Source organism: Malania oleifera, chromosome 10 (genome assembly GCF_029873635.1).
Source record: "Malania oleifera isolate guangnan ecotype guangnan chromosome 10, ASM2987363v1, whole genome shotgun sequence".
In the NCBI taxonomy this organism is placed as follows: Eukaryota; Viridiplantae; Streptophyta; class Magnoliopsida; order Santalales; family Ximeniaceae; genus Malania; species Malania oleifera.
The window spans coordinates 17240600-17253787 of record NC_080426.1 but is presented as its reverse complement, the minus strand read 5'-3'; the positions used below and the strand labels follow the sequence as shown (position 1 = coordinate 17253787).

The window sequence follows — 13188 nt, the reverse complement described above, 5'->3', positions numbered from 1 at the left end:
AACTTGCCGTTGTGCTTAAAAATTGCCCTACTTTTTTGTTATGCGGAGAAACAGCAGTAACCTCTTTATTATTTTGAGGATTCAGTAGTTATTTGAATCAAGAAAGGTTGCTAAAACACAATTCTGAAATCTTAGCCTTTACTCATGAATTTTTCTACATGGACATCAAAACCACAAAATACTAAGGTTATATTTGGCTTGCAGAATGTCTATTGCTAGGAATAGAATGGTCATAGTATGGGAATGCCTATTCCCATCCTATTCCATGTTTGATGGAATAACATAAAAGTATGCATCGCCATTTGCCTTATTAACATATATTTGTAAGCTATCAAATCCCTATTATTCTAACCATTTTATTTCTAGGAATACACTGTGAATCACAAATAACCTATGAGATCATTGCTAAATAAAGATTCGCCTCAATTTGGATCAAAATTCCTCCAAGGAACATCAGGTGGCTTCTATCCCATAATTTTATGTCACCAAGAACGAAAATATTATTAAATGTGAGAACACTCTCAAATTTTCCACAAGAGGAGGAGGATGCAAGCAGTTGCAAAAACAATATCTTCTGACTCCTCCCTGAAATTTCTGGACTGGATAGGTTAGAAGAGTGTGGCCTTCTTGTGGAGGAGGATAAGAGTACGAGTACCAAATTAACGAGTTAGGAATCCTCTTATTGAGAGACGACATGTGCTGGCATCAAAATTCAAGAGCAAAATGGGTGAAGGAGGGAGACTGTAACTTTGGTTATTTCCATTAGGTGGCGAATGGGAGGAGGAGGAAAGGATACATCAACGAGCTGATCCTAGATTCTAGCCAAGTGATTAGGGGTCAATCTCATATCAGAGTTGAGATTACAATCAATCAAACTCCATTTTTCGAAGGATCCCTAATAGATTGATGGTAGAAGGCCTGGATTGGACTCCCATCCAAGAGGGTTCTGCTAGGTGGCTGCAAAAGCCTTTAGAGGTCAAATAAAATAGAAAATATGTGTTTGACATGCGCAGAAAAAAGGCCCCTAGCCCTGACAGATTCTTGATGATCTTTTCTCAGGAAAATGGCTGTGTAGGAAGTTGATATCCTAAATTTTATTTTATGAATTCCACCACAAGGGTGTGATCAATATTAGTGCAAAATCCACTTTTTTCATCCTCATTTCCAAAAGAAGAGAGCTGGAAGAGTGAATGACTTTAGACCGATAAGCCTAGTTACTAGCCTGTACAAAATCTGTCATAAGTTCTTGCCAAAAGATTCAGACTTGTTTTGGGGGATACTACCACCATGTCATAGTTTGCATTCATCCATGATAAACAAATCCTTGATGCAGCATTGGTTGTTAATGAAGTGGTTGAGGATGTGAGGAGGAGGGGTGGGTAGGGGATTCTCTTTAAAGTGGATTAATGAAAGCTTACGATAGGGTCAATTGGGATTTTTAGATGGGTGTTGGGTGAAAAAGGCTTTGTGGACTGATGGAGAAAGTGGATCAAGGGGTGCCTTAGCTACTTATCTGTTTGTCATCGTCAATGGTCAACCTAGAGAGTGGTTTAGGGCCTTTAGGGGTCTTAGACAAAGGGATCCAAATTCCCCATTCTTGTTCACCCTAGTTATTGACACTCAATAGGATACTTCTCCACACTCAAGGTAAGGGAGTTATCAATGGTTTGCATGTGGGGAGGGTGAAAGTGGGTATCTCTCACCTCCAGTTTGCAGATGACACCCTGCTCCTTCTTGGGGACAATTCTGCTAAATTTCAAAATCTATTTGTTGCCAAAAAATTTTTAACGAATCTCAAGCCTTAAGAATAACATATTAAAGAGTAGTATAGCATGCATCAAAATAGAGGAGAGAGCACTTCAGAATTTCATTTCACTGGGTTGTGAATCTCTAAGTGGCCTCTATCCTATCTCGGTTCCCTCTGGTAGGGAATCCAAACTCTAAAGGATTCTAGGATCCTATGGTAGATAATGTGGCTAGGGAATTGGAGGGTAGGAAGTGGGCTTATTTCCCTCTTGAGGTCAAGCCACTTTAATTAATGCCTCACTCTCTAACATTCCTATCTATTACCTCTCCTTGTTTAGGATTCCCTCGAAAGTTTCTAAATCACTAGAGAGGCTCATGCTTGATTTCTTTTGGTCAGGATCCGAGCAAGGTCTTAAATTTCGATTTCAACTCAAATTTCAAAGCTCCAAAAGTACGGAAATTTCGATTTGAAAAAATAACGGAAATTAGTAGTGAAGCATGAAATTCTTTGTGAAACTTTAGAAATGGTTAACAAACATAATAATATAAGTTTTAGGACTAATATATTACAAATTAAATACATCTATGTTTTGTATGAGGTGGAAAAGTTGTAAAATAGTATGTGTATTAAACATATTTGTAAGATAATATACATTAAACATATTCAGTTAATACAAATGAAATTCATAAATCATTTAAATATTATTTATTATACAAATAATGATAATTTAGACATGAATGGTTATATAAAATGTTACCGTAAGTTTATTTTTTTCATATAATTTCAAAAGAACTTGTAATAATCTTTTGTTTCCATAAAATAAATAAAATAAATAAAGATAGAAACTTCACTTCCCTCCTAAATTTCTCACTTGAATTTTGACGAAATTTCAGCATATAGTTAAAATTTCGACAAGTTTCGCTAAAATTTCGAGATTTCGATAAATTTCGGATGATTCGTTGAGATTTCAATGGAAATTATGCAATACGAAAATCAACTGCCATTTTGATTTCGAGGGTGACGGAAATCGGAAATTTTGACAAAAATTTTGACAATTTCGTGGAAATTTAAGACCATGGATCCGAGGAGGGTAGTAGAGACCAACTAGGCAATCGCAATGTAGTTAGCAGACCTAAGTTGGTGGGGGGGGGGGGGGGTTGTTGGGCATTGGGAATGTGGTATCCGAAAATATCTCCTCTGTAGACAAATGGCTTTGGAGGTTCCCCCTGGGGGTTGACTCCCCATGGCATAAGGTGATTAAGAGCAAGTAAGGGACTAAATGGATTAACGAGTCAGAGACGAGAGGCAATGGCATTACCTCCCATGTGTGTCCATGGAAATTTGTGTCCTAGGTAGCTTGTCTTTTCTTCCCTCTTATTTGGTTTAAAGTGGGTAATGGCAAAAAAATCTGCTTTTGGGAGGACATGTGGGTGGAGGAGTCTTTGTTGGAGTTGAAATTTCCTCGTTTATTCAAGCTTTCTTTGCTTCATAATGCTCCCATCAGCTTCATCATTTCTTCTAAGGGGGGTCTTTCTTCTTGGGATTTCCTTTTCTTCAGGATTCTCAATGAAAGAGAGGTTGAAGAGCTCACTAGCCTTCTTTCTTTATTGGACCATCATGTTCCTACCATTCATGGGGATGGTGTGGGAGGGTGATCCCTCAAGTACATTCACTTCTAAATCCTTTCTATCCCACCTTTTAAAACCTCCCTCCCCCAACCTTTTTCCTTGGAGCCGCATTCTTTGAATGGCTAAAATCTCTGGGCAGATTCAAGCTTGGACAGTGATCTTGGAAAGGATTCACAAGCAGGATTTGCTTCAGAGGAGAAGGCCCCATAAAGCTCTCAGTCCTAACATGTGCTTCATGTGTTTGCAAGCAATGAAACAAATTCCTATTTTTTGTACTTAGTTTATTGCTTTAATAAAAAAAATATTTTATCCCCAAAAAAGCTTCAACTATCAGTTCCCATACTTCAAGGTGTAGAAGGCAAAGCATGCTTTCAAGTAATAGTAAATTTTTGCTCAAATAAAAAGATTATATTACAAGATAATGGAACTTCAAACAAGTTAATTGCAATGTTGTCATAAAGAAGAAATTATGAATACCTGCAATGATAGACCTGTCACAAATCCTTGCTGAAGCGGGTGGCCAAATGGAGAGCCACCAAGTATTGCATCTCTAATTCGATCATTAAAGCTGAGTTGAATTTTTAAAACAATTCATAAACAACAAATGCTTGGTGCTAATAAAAACACAAGGGTCACAAGCATTTTTATGTAACATTGACATGATCGATACTTCATATAAATATAGTTAAATTTTTCTTATAAAACTAGCACCCTTTTTTTTCTGCTTATTTAATCATTTATTTTGCTTAGAAAAGGTACCTCCCTATTCCGGTTCCACAAAGATTGAACTGTGATGCATTTACCCCACGAGCATTTTTTGCCACCTCACCAAAGTCCCATCCTTCCCCATATCTAAAAACAGGAATAGATCCAAAAGTTACAGAATAGACCCAAGCAATTGTGACACACAAGAAGTTCATAACAGAAAGCCAAGCATCAACTAAAAGTATGACACTTCTACAAAATAATGTCACCTGGAAAGAAGACACAACATTTTAATGGTTCCTCACTTACATATATATGCTTGAGCCATCAACTCCATCCTTGTCCTTTGACAGTCTAGTGAGTGCACTTTTTGCCTTCATCTGTGCTTGAAATAAAATGCCATTTTCCTATTTCCATTATTCTTTTGTCAAAATTTACAGCCATATTACTGTGACATCAAATCCAAAGCATCGCTTTGTTTCTTAATTTACCACAACTCATCCAGTTCTTATTTTATCTAGCAGTCAAAAATATCTGTTCAAACTAGGATCATTTCATGCATCCTCAAATCTACAGCAATCAAAAAGAACTTGCAGTCAATCAAATCAATGTTATATAGTTGGTGTAATTGATCCTATCTTATTCCAAACAGTGTTTTCTTTAACACAGAAATTATGAACCAGATAACAGCACAAAGAACAGATGAGGAAACATATAACCTTCAAACAAAGAGAATTGAAAGTGCAATTGCCATTCAGCCAATATTACAGAGTGTAGTCCCTTCACCTAAATATTAAGCCATAATTACAGTGTGCCTTCTAATTTTTTATAATTTCGTCCTTCAGCTTTCTTAGGGTCACACAACACTGCATATGCATTCCGCAACTTCAACATTCTTGCTCTACTTGTGTTAGCGACATCCATTTCTAATTACCCTTCACTGTAAACAACCAGTCCAGGAGTAAAGAAATGATCACCCCTCGGTATCACTTAGCCATTAAGATTCATCATGCAACCCTTCACTACATTTTTCCATTTATACAACAACAAAGCCAAACCTTTAAGTCCCACTGGATGGGGTTGGCTATATGAATCCTTTTCCGCCAATTTATGCGATCATGGACCATTTCTTTTGACAAATTCAGGGCTATTAAATCCTTACTAACTATCTCATTCCAAGTTATTTTAAGTCTACCCCTACCTCTTCTACTGCCCCTCACAATAACTAATTCACTCTTCCTCACTAGCACACTATTTGGCCTACGTTGCAAGTACCCAAATCAACTAAGTCGTTCCTCCCTTATCTTATCTTCTATAGGAGCTACACCTAACTAACTGTGAATATGTTCATTCCTTAATTTATCTTTCAATGTTATACCACTCATCCATCTAAGCATTCTCATCGTGGCAACTTTTATTTTTTCGATATTATGTTTCTTTGTCGCCCAACATTCTGATCCATATAGCATAGCTAGACCTATAGTCATCCTATAAAACTTCCCTTTTAATTTTAACGGTATTCTACAATCACAAAGCACACTTGAAGTACATCTCCAATTTACCCAACATGCTTTCATTCTATGCATTACATCCTCTTCAATTTCTCCCTCAGCTTCCATAATAGATCCAAGGTATCGAAATCTACAAGTGTTAGTTATTTCTTCATCATCAAGTTTAACTTTGTCTCCAATATTCCTCCTACTATTACTAAAATTATATTTCATATATTATGTCTTATTTCTACTTATCCTAAAGCCTCTAGATTCTGAAGCTTCTCTCCATAATTCTAACTTAGCCTCTACTCTGCACCTAGTTTCATTAATCAATACAATATCATCTACAAACAACATACACCATGGAACCTCAATTTAGATACTTTTAGTCAGTTGATTCATCACTAAAGCAAAAAGATAAGGGCTTAATGCAGATCCTTGATGTACACCTATGGCGATGGGAAATTATTAGTCTCTCCATCTATAGTCCTTACACTAGCCATTACTCCATCATACATATCCTTAATGACATAAGTATACCTACTACATACACTTTTTTTTTCTAAAACCCACCATAGAACTTCCCTAGGTACCCTATCATACGCTTTCTCTAAATCAATAAATATCATATGCAAGTCCCTTTTTTTCCCTATACTTTTCCATTAATCTTCTTAACAAATATATAGCTTCTATAGTAGATCTCTCAGACATAAAACCAAATTAATTTTCTAAGACCTTTGTTTCTAGCCTTAATTTTTATTCAACTACCTTTTCCCACAGTTTCATCATATGACTCATAAATTTAATTCCACGATAGCTATTACAATTTTGAATATCTCCTTTATTTTTGTATAGAGGTATTAAAGTGTTTATCCTCCATTCATCTGGAATTTTCTTAGTTTTTATAATTTTGTTAAATAAAGTAGTCAACCATATAATTCCATTATCACCTAAGCATTTCCAAACTTCAATTAGGATGTTATCCGGTCCTATAACTTTTCCATTTTTCATTTTTTTAGTGCAAATTGAACTTCATTAACTCTAATTTTGCAAATAAATCTCATATTTTTAGTCTTTTCCACATTTGTCAATTCTAAGTAGCCTTCTATTTGGTTTTCATTAAACAACTTATTAAAGTAACTTCACCATCTTTCTTTTATGTCTTCTTCCTTAACCAAGACAATATCATCATCACTTTTTATACATTTTACATTATCTAAGTCCTTACTTTTTCTTTCTCTAGCTCTAACAAGTTTAAATACATCTCTTTCCCCTTCTTTTGTATCTAATCTATCATACAAATTATTAAATGATCTATGTTTAGCTTCACTAACGGTCTTTTTTGCATCTTTTCTCACCTCTTTACACTTTTCAAAGTTATCCATGTTTCTACATTTTTTCCATGTTTTATACCACTTTCTTTTTGTCTTTACAGCTTTTTAGACATCTTTATCCACCACCAACTTTCTTTGCTACTCTAGAATCTTCCCCTTGATTCACCTAAAATCTCTTTTGCTATCTTTTTAACAGAGCTAGCTCTCCTACTTCAAAGAGTAATTGTATCTATCCCATGATCCCATCATCTATAGTCCAATCACCATTTTGATCATTTTATCTTTAAATTTTATTATATTTTCTCCCTTCAGGTTCCACCAATTAGTTCTCTTACACTGGTTTATTTTATCCTTTCTCTTCCATTTTTTAATACATATATCTAACACTAAGACTCTATGTGAAGTAATTCCCCAAAGCTTAATATTTAGTCATAACTAGCCTAAACTTTTGTGAAGTAATTCCCCAGGGCTAAACTGCCACTTATTTTCAAAAACTATGCCATTTACAAAATGCATACACCGTAACTAACACAAGAATATAAGGACTCAGTGCAAGCCTATTGAAGTTGAAAATTCAACTGTTTGTCCTCCAATCAGTACCACCATCCATATATCATGCCTCATTGATGGGCACTCTTAACATTGTTATTAGGATTTTGTACCTTGTAATAATTCTAAAAAGTCACAAAGGCAGTAACTTTAGTCAATAGGGCCAATAAAAGAATGATAGTAACAGTTTTGGACACAAATATATAACCAATTTGTAAAAGAGTTCGTTATACGCACACACGCACACACACACACACACACACATATATATATTTATATATATATTGATAAATTTATTCATTCATGTATACATGTTGATAGTGACTCCACCTTTTTTAGGTTTGACCGGTTTGACTTCGAACTTTTTTTCTTTAAGAAAAACTAGAACTCATCAGATAAGTGGGGAATATGCAGATTAGAAAAGTAGAAAATCCTCCTAAAAAAATGGAAAAAGGGAAGAAATCCCCACACCAACCCCCCCCCAACCCCTACCCCACCTCCTCCAAAAAAAGGCATAAAATTTCCTCTCTTAACAGAATCATGTTTTTTGTATTTTTTAACATCACCATTCCCCTTGTCATAAAAATATAAAGTTCTAGCAAACACATTTCCTCTTGGTAAGGAAAATACAAGTGGAGTGTGCTTGTGAACTGCTTCATTCTATTAACCTTGCTATTTCACTCAATATTTGGTCATTTTGGAATATTTGCTTACCTATCTACATGTCTACAAATATATCATTTATATTAGAACCATTCAACATTTAAAACCTTGCTATCGCATATAATACAATGAATATAAATTGATATTAAAAAACCAGTTCATAGTTCATACAATACACATCGTGAAGACTATATATCTTGGATCTGCTTCAGTCTTTTTTGCAATAGGAAGAAAAGGGCGAAAAGTAATTACTATAGCAATAGTGGCAATATGGAATTAGTAAAATTTTTTGAGAATATTTCAGGATTAGAGATCAATATGTCTAAGTGTGGGGTTGCAGGTATCAATTTGAACTAGGGTGATTTAGAGACTTTTGCCAATTTAGCACATTGAAGTACTTTGGATTGGCCTAGGTGGCAATCCTAATTCTTCTGCTTTTTGGAAACTGGTGGTGCAGAGAGTGCGTAGGAGATTGGAAGGTTGGAAAAGGACTTATTTATCTTTAGGGGGTCGTATTACCCTTACTGGTGATGTTCTTTCCAACATTGCCATTTATTTTCTCTCTCCTTTTAGAATTCCAACCAGGGTGGCTCCAGCCTTGGAGGGAATTATAAGAGATTTTTTTGTGGTTAGTAGTTGGGAATGAGGAGAGATCATTTAATTAGTTTGGAGAAGGTGAAAAGACCTAAATCAGAAGAGGGTTTGGGCCTTAGGAATTTGATGTAAAAAAACTGCTCAGTGGGTATTTGGCTTTGGAGATTCCCTTTGGAGGTTGACTCTTTATGGAACATAGTTATTAGAAGCAAGTACGATGTCCACATGAATGGGTGGGGTACTAGGGGTAGTGGTATGGGTTCTCATGCTCGTCCTTGGAAATTGATTTCTCAAGTAGCTCAATTCTTTTTTCCTCTTACCTGTTATTGTATTAGGAATAGGAATACTATTTGTTCCTGGTCAGGAGTTTGGCTGGGTGAGACACCTTTGGAATCTTTGTTCACTCGTTTTCTATATTGCCTATCTTGCATAATGCTTCGATTAATGCTTTTTATTCATTCGAGGGGGGGGATATCTCATGGGATTTTCATTTCTTTAGAAATCTCAAAAAGAGAGAGTTTGAGGGGAGGACTTTGTCATTGAATATTCTGGATTCTTTTGTCCCTTGAATGGGTATGGATTCGAGGATTTGGATTGGGGATTCTGCTGGTTCATTTTCCACTAAATCTTTTCTTACTCAGCTGTTGAAAAGGCCAAATATGTTTTCTTTTCCCTTGTACCAATTTATTTGGAAAGCTAAGGTTCCTTATAACAGGGATCTTATGTGGACTCTTAACTCTTAATAGGCTTAATACCAATGATTTGTTGCAACTGAGGAGACCTTTCAAGGCCTTAAGTCTGAATACTTGAGTTATGTGTTTGAAAGCCAGCAATCATTTGTTTCTACATTGCAGGGTGGCTTGGCAGCTTTGAGTTTTTCTTTTCTCGATCTTTGAGGGGGCTTTGGTGCTCCCCGCAACTGTGGGTGTTTTCCTAATGGTACACTATAAAGGTTTTAGGAATAAGAAAGGAAAGATCTTATGGAGAAGTGCAGCATTTGGAATTTTATGGACTTTGTGGACTGGAAGGAACACAAGGATATTTAATGGCGAAATAAATTCTGTGCATTTCCTTTGGAATACAATCACTTCTACGGCTTCTTTTTGGGCTCATTCTTTGGGTTTTTTTCAAGGAATGCATTTTCAGATCTCCAAAGGGATTGGAGAGGGGCTTTGATGTAATATTTTTATTTATTTTGTTTCTTTGCTTTGTATTAGGGGGATTTCTTATCCTCCTTTTTGCATAATTCCTTCTCCTTTTCTTTAATATATCTTCTGTTTCTATCATTAAAAACAAAAAAAAAAAAAAAACTAGCAACAAACAAGTAAAGAACCACAAACTTAAACAATTTCAAAGCCAACTCAATTTTACCAGTGGACTAGCCCAGAATTTGTAATGAACTCACAAGCCAAGACAAAACCAAAAAATATATATTCAACTAGCGTTTGGCATTATAGATTGACAAATTTTAAAAGGTCTTCAGGGGAAGAACAAAAATATTTTCCCTCAAAATATTTGACACAAAATCCCCACAATAAGTGTTGGAGAGGCACATACCATTGTACGCTTCATTATATGACCCATAAGGTCAAACCGAAACCCATCAACCTGACAGAAAAGTTACGAAGTCAGTTACCAATAATGATACAGAAAGCATGCTTCCTAATGCCTTCTATAACCCTAAGACAACAACTAGTAATCAAAGAACAAGAGGACTATAAATTAGAGAAGGTGAACAAATTGTTTTTCATTTGTATGAGTGTTAGAGGATTCAAAGGGATGAGGGACCACATATGAATAATTTTAGGCAATAACATTGTACTTGAAGATTTAGAAATTACAGATTTATGAAATATGGATATTTTAGGAATTTTATTTAGTTTTAGATTTATTTTATATGATTAAAATTACTTTGGAGTTCCCAATTTTTGGTAATTTCTTTGTGGGTTTTCTTAGCTGCCTATAAATACTGGCATATGGATGCAAGAGATTACTGATTTGGATTAATTAAATTGCCTAAGCTATTATCTCTCATGTCACTATCGCTCTTGATAACCCCCATCCCACCCCTTCTCTCTCAGCCCTAATCATATTGGCTACTTTCTTCTTCTTTTTCTTCTTCCTCTTCTTTCTCCTCTCCTCTTTCACTAGCTCTTCTCACAATTATCTTACATGACTCTTCCATCTCTTCTATTCGTCACTTCCAACATCACAAAGGGGCTTAGAGCTTCCAGTCTCCTAATCATAACAGCCACCATGCATATAAAAATTTGTTTACTAGCATGATGCTGGACCCATTGGCACAAGAGAAAGTAATCAGTAAATTAAAGAAAAATAAAAAATTAAAATTAAAATAAATGGGACAACTATCCATGATGAACAGTTCAAGATAATCCCACATTTATGCATCAAGATTTTATCTAGGCTTTTCTCCTAAAACTAGATAAGGAAACACACTTTAGGAAACAATATTAATCCTTAAAAGCAGAAATTTACGTAATTATCAAATCCCTAAAAGCTGAAAATACATAAATCAATCCAATGAACAAAATCCTCAAATACGCCTAGGCCTATGGTAAACATGAAACCACACTATCATTTCCCTCAGGTTGGGAAAACACACCACTGGTGAGGGAAGATGGATGCAGCCGCTCCAAGATACCTAGATCCCCACGGTACAACTCATTTTTGGTAACCCACTGGGAGTTGAAGCCAAGGAAGATCAATCACCTTCATGAGGTATTGTCCATAACCTTCCTGTACAGATGCAACATGCTTGTCCTCAAAATTATTCTCAATGACAAGCATAAGGGATGGAAGGTCAGGAACTGGAATTGATGGACAAGCTTAGCTATAAGGAGAGGTATTGGCATCTAAAAAAGGAGGCTCAGAAGTGCCTTGGTAAAGAGCTAAGTCCTCAACATAGAAAATAGGACTCATAAAATGGTAATTTAAGCACAAAAATTTGGGCCCAAAACAATGAATAATGTCAAAAGGTCCAGATATGCAGGCATGTAATATATTAAAAGAATGCTTAGAGTAATGTTCATGAGGATATGTGCCATCGCATAATCACCCTCATTAAAATAGTCGTGTCCATGGTCCATACCAAAATCTAGCTTACATTGCATGTTATTCATTGCAATCCGATGACAAGAGAGACAGCTCACCATGGAGGACTGGACCAGAGAAAACATATCTATTTTTATATCATTATATATGTTTTTTTTTTTATAATAAAAGAAGAATTCAATAATAGAATATAAGAATATACAGCTAGGAGAATTAGACATCTCCCTAACAAAGTCTGGAAAATCCAGATAAAAAATGCAAAAAACAACCTACAGAAACAACAAAAGAGAAAAAACCATCATGAACTAACACTCCAACACATAATGCCAATCACGCTGACTATCAGAAAAGCTCACCTCCTAAAAATTCCCTTGCCCCACACACAAATTAGAAGCCAAATAATGTACCTCCCAAGCCAGCAACTGAGCCGACTTCTTCCCTAGGAAAATGTGCACATTACACTCCATCCACAGCCCCCAAAAAACTGCAAAAAAAGCACATTTCCAAAATGCTGCCCTTTCCTTTTTCCTGTCAAATCCAGCAAAAGTCACTGCCAAAAAATCCTCCACTTTCTTTGAAGTTTGAACTCACCCAACATTGGTAAATAACTTATTCCAAACACTCCAACCATAGTCACAATGAATGAACAAATGAGATGATGATTCTGAACAATTAAAGAAGAGAACACATATGTTTGGAGATATAGCCTTCAAAGGTCTCCGAACCTGCAGCAAGTTTTTGGTCTTAATGCAATCAAGCGCACCCAACCAGATAAAAGCTTTAATTTTAAAGGAGACTTTGGCCTTCCAAATGGACCTATAGAGAGGAAAATAAAAATTTGACCTATTCAAAATATTGTAAAAATATTTGCACTAGCAAACCCCCAAGAGATCCAAAGACCAAGACCACCTATCCTCCTCTAAAGAAAAACGACAGTTATTCAACAAGAATAGCAAAGAGGATAGTTCCCCCATATCCCTATCATTTAACGATCAACAGAAGTGGAAATCTCAAGAAGGCAAAGGACCACCTGGACAACAACAAAAGAATGAATGGACCCATCCTGCCCTGAGCTTAGGCAAACAAGGCATGGGAAAGAGGTGGACAAAACTATATTCGCCAACCAAGGATCTTTCCAAAATCAGATTTTACTACCTTTACCCAACAGGAATTCAACATGAGGAGTGAAGAGGGGATAACTCTAAGAGATAGCGTTCCACAGACTCTCCGAAGAACATCTAAATCTAAAATTAGTATCCCACCCATTCTCATTTAATCCATGCTTACGTTTAACAACCAAATGCCGCAGAGAGGAATAGAGGAAACCGCCAAATATGATTGTGTTAATAACACATTGTTTTAATCTAAATATGGTCCTCGAAAAAATAGTATCCAAGCATCAT

General features: G+C 35.8%; 1 protein-coding gene across 10 annotated transcripts in view; it reads right to left on the bottom strand.

The window, feature by feature from the left end:
• The window catches only part of LOC131165444 (pullulanase 1, chloroplastic), a 153247-nt gene that overhangs the window by 87957 nt on the left and 52102 nt on the right, over positions 1 to 13188 (bottom strand). For 6 of the 10 annotated variants that reach the window (XM_058123271.1, XM_058123273.1, XM_058123275.1 and 3 more), the window contains exons 14-17: positions 10271 to 10321; positions 4390 to 4487; positions 4135 to 4227; positions 3853 to 3943 (exon numbers count right to left, since the gene is read on the bottom strand). In XM_058123271.1, the coding sequence (XP_057979254.1) occupies positions 3853 to 3943; positions 4135 to 4227; positions 4390 to 4487; positions 10271 to 10321 (333 nt within the window). The remainder of the gene's footprint in view (positions 1 to 3852; positions 3944 to 4134; positions 4228 to 4389; positions 4488 to 10270; positions 10322 to 13188) is intronic. The other 4 variants (XM_058123278.1, XM_058123280.1, XM_058123279.1 and 1 more) reach the window with 1 other exon arrangement.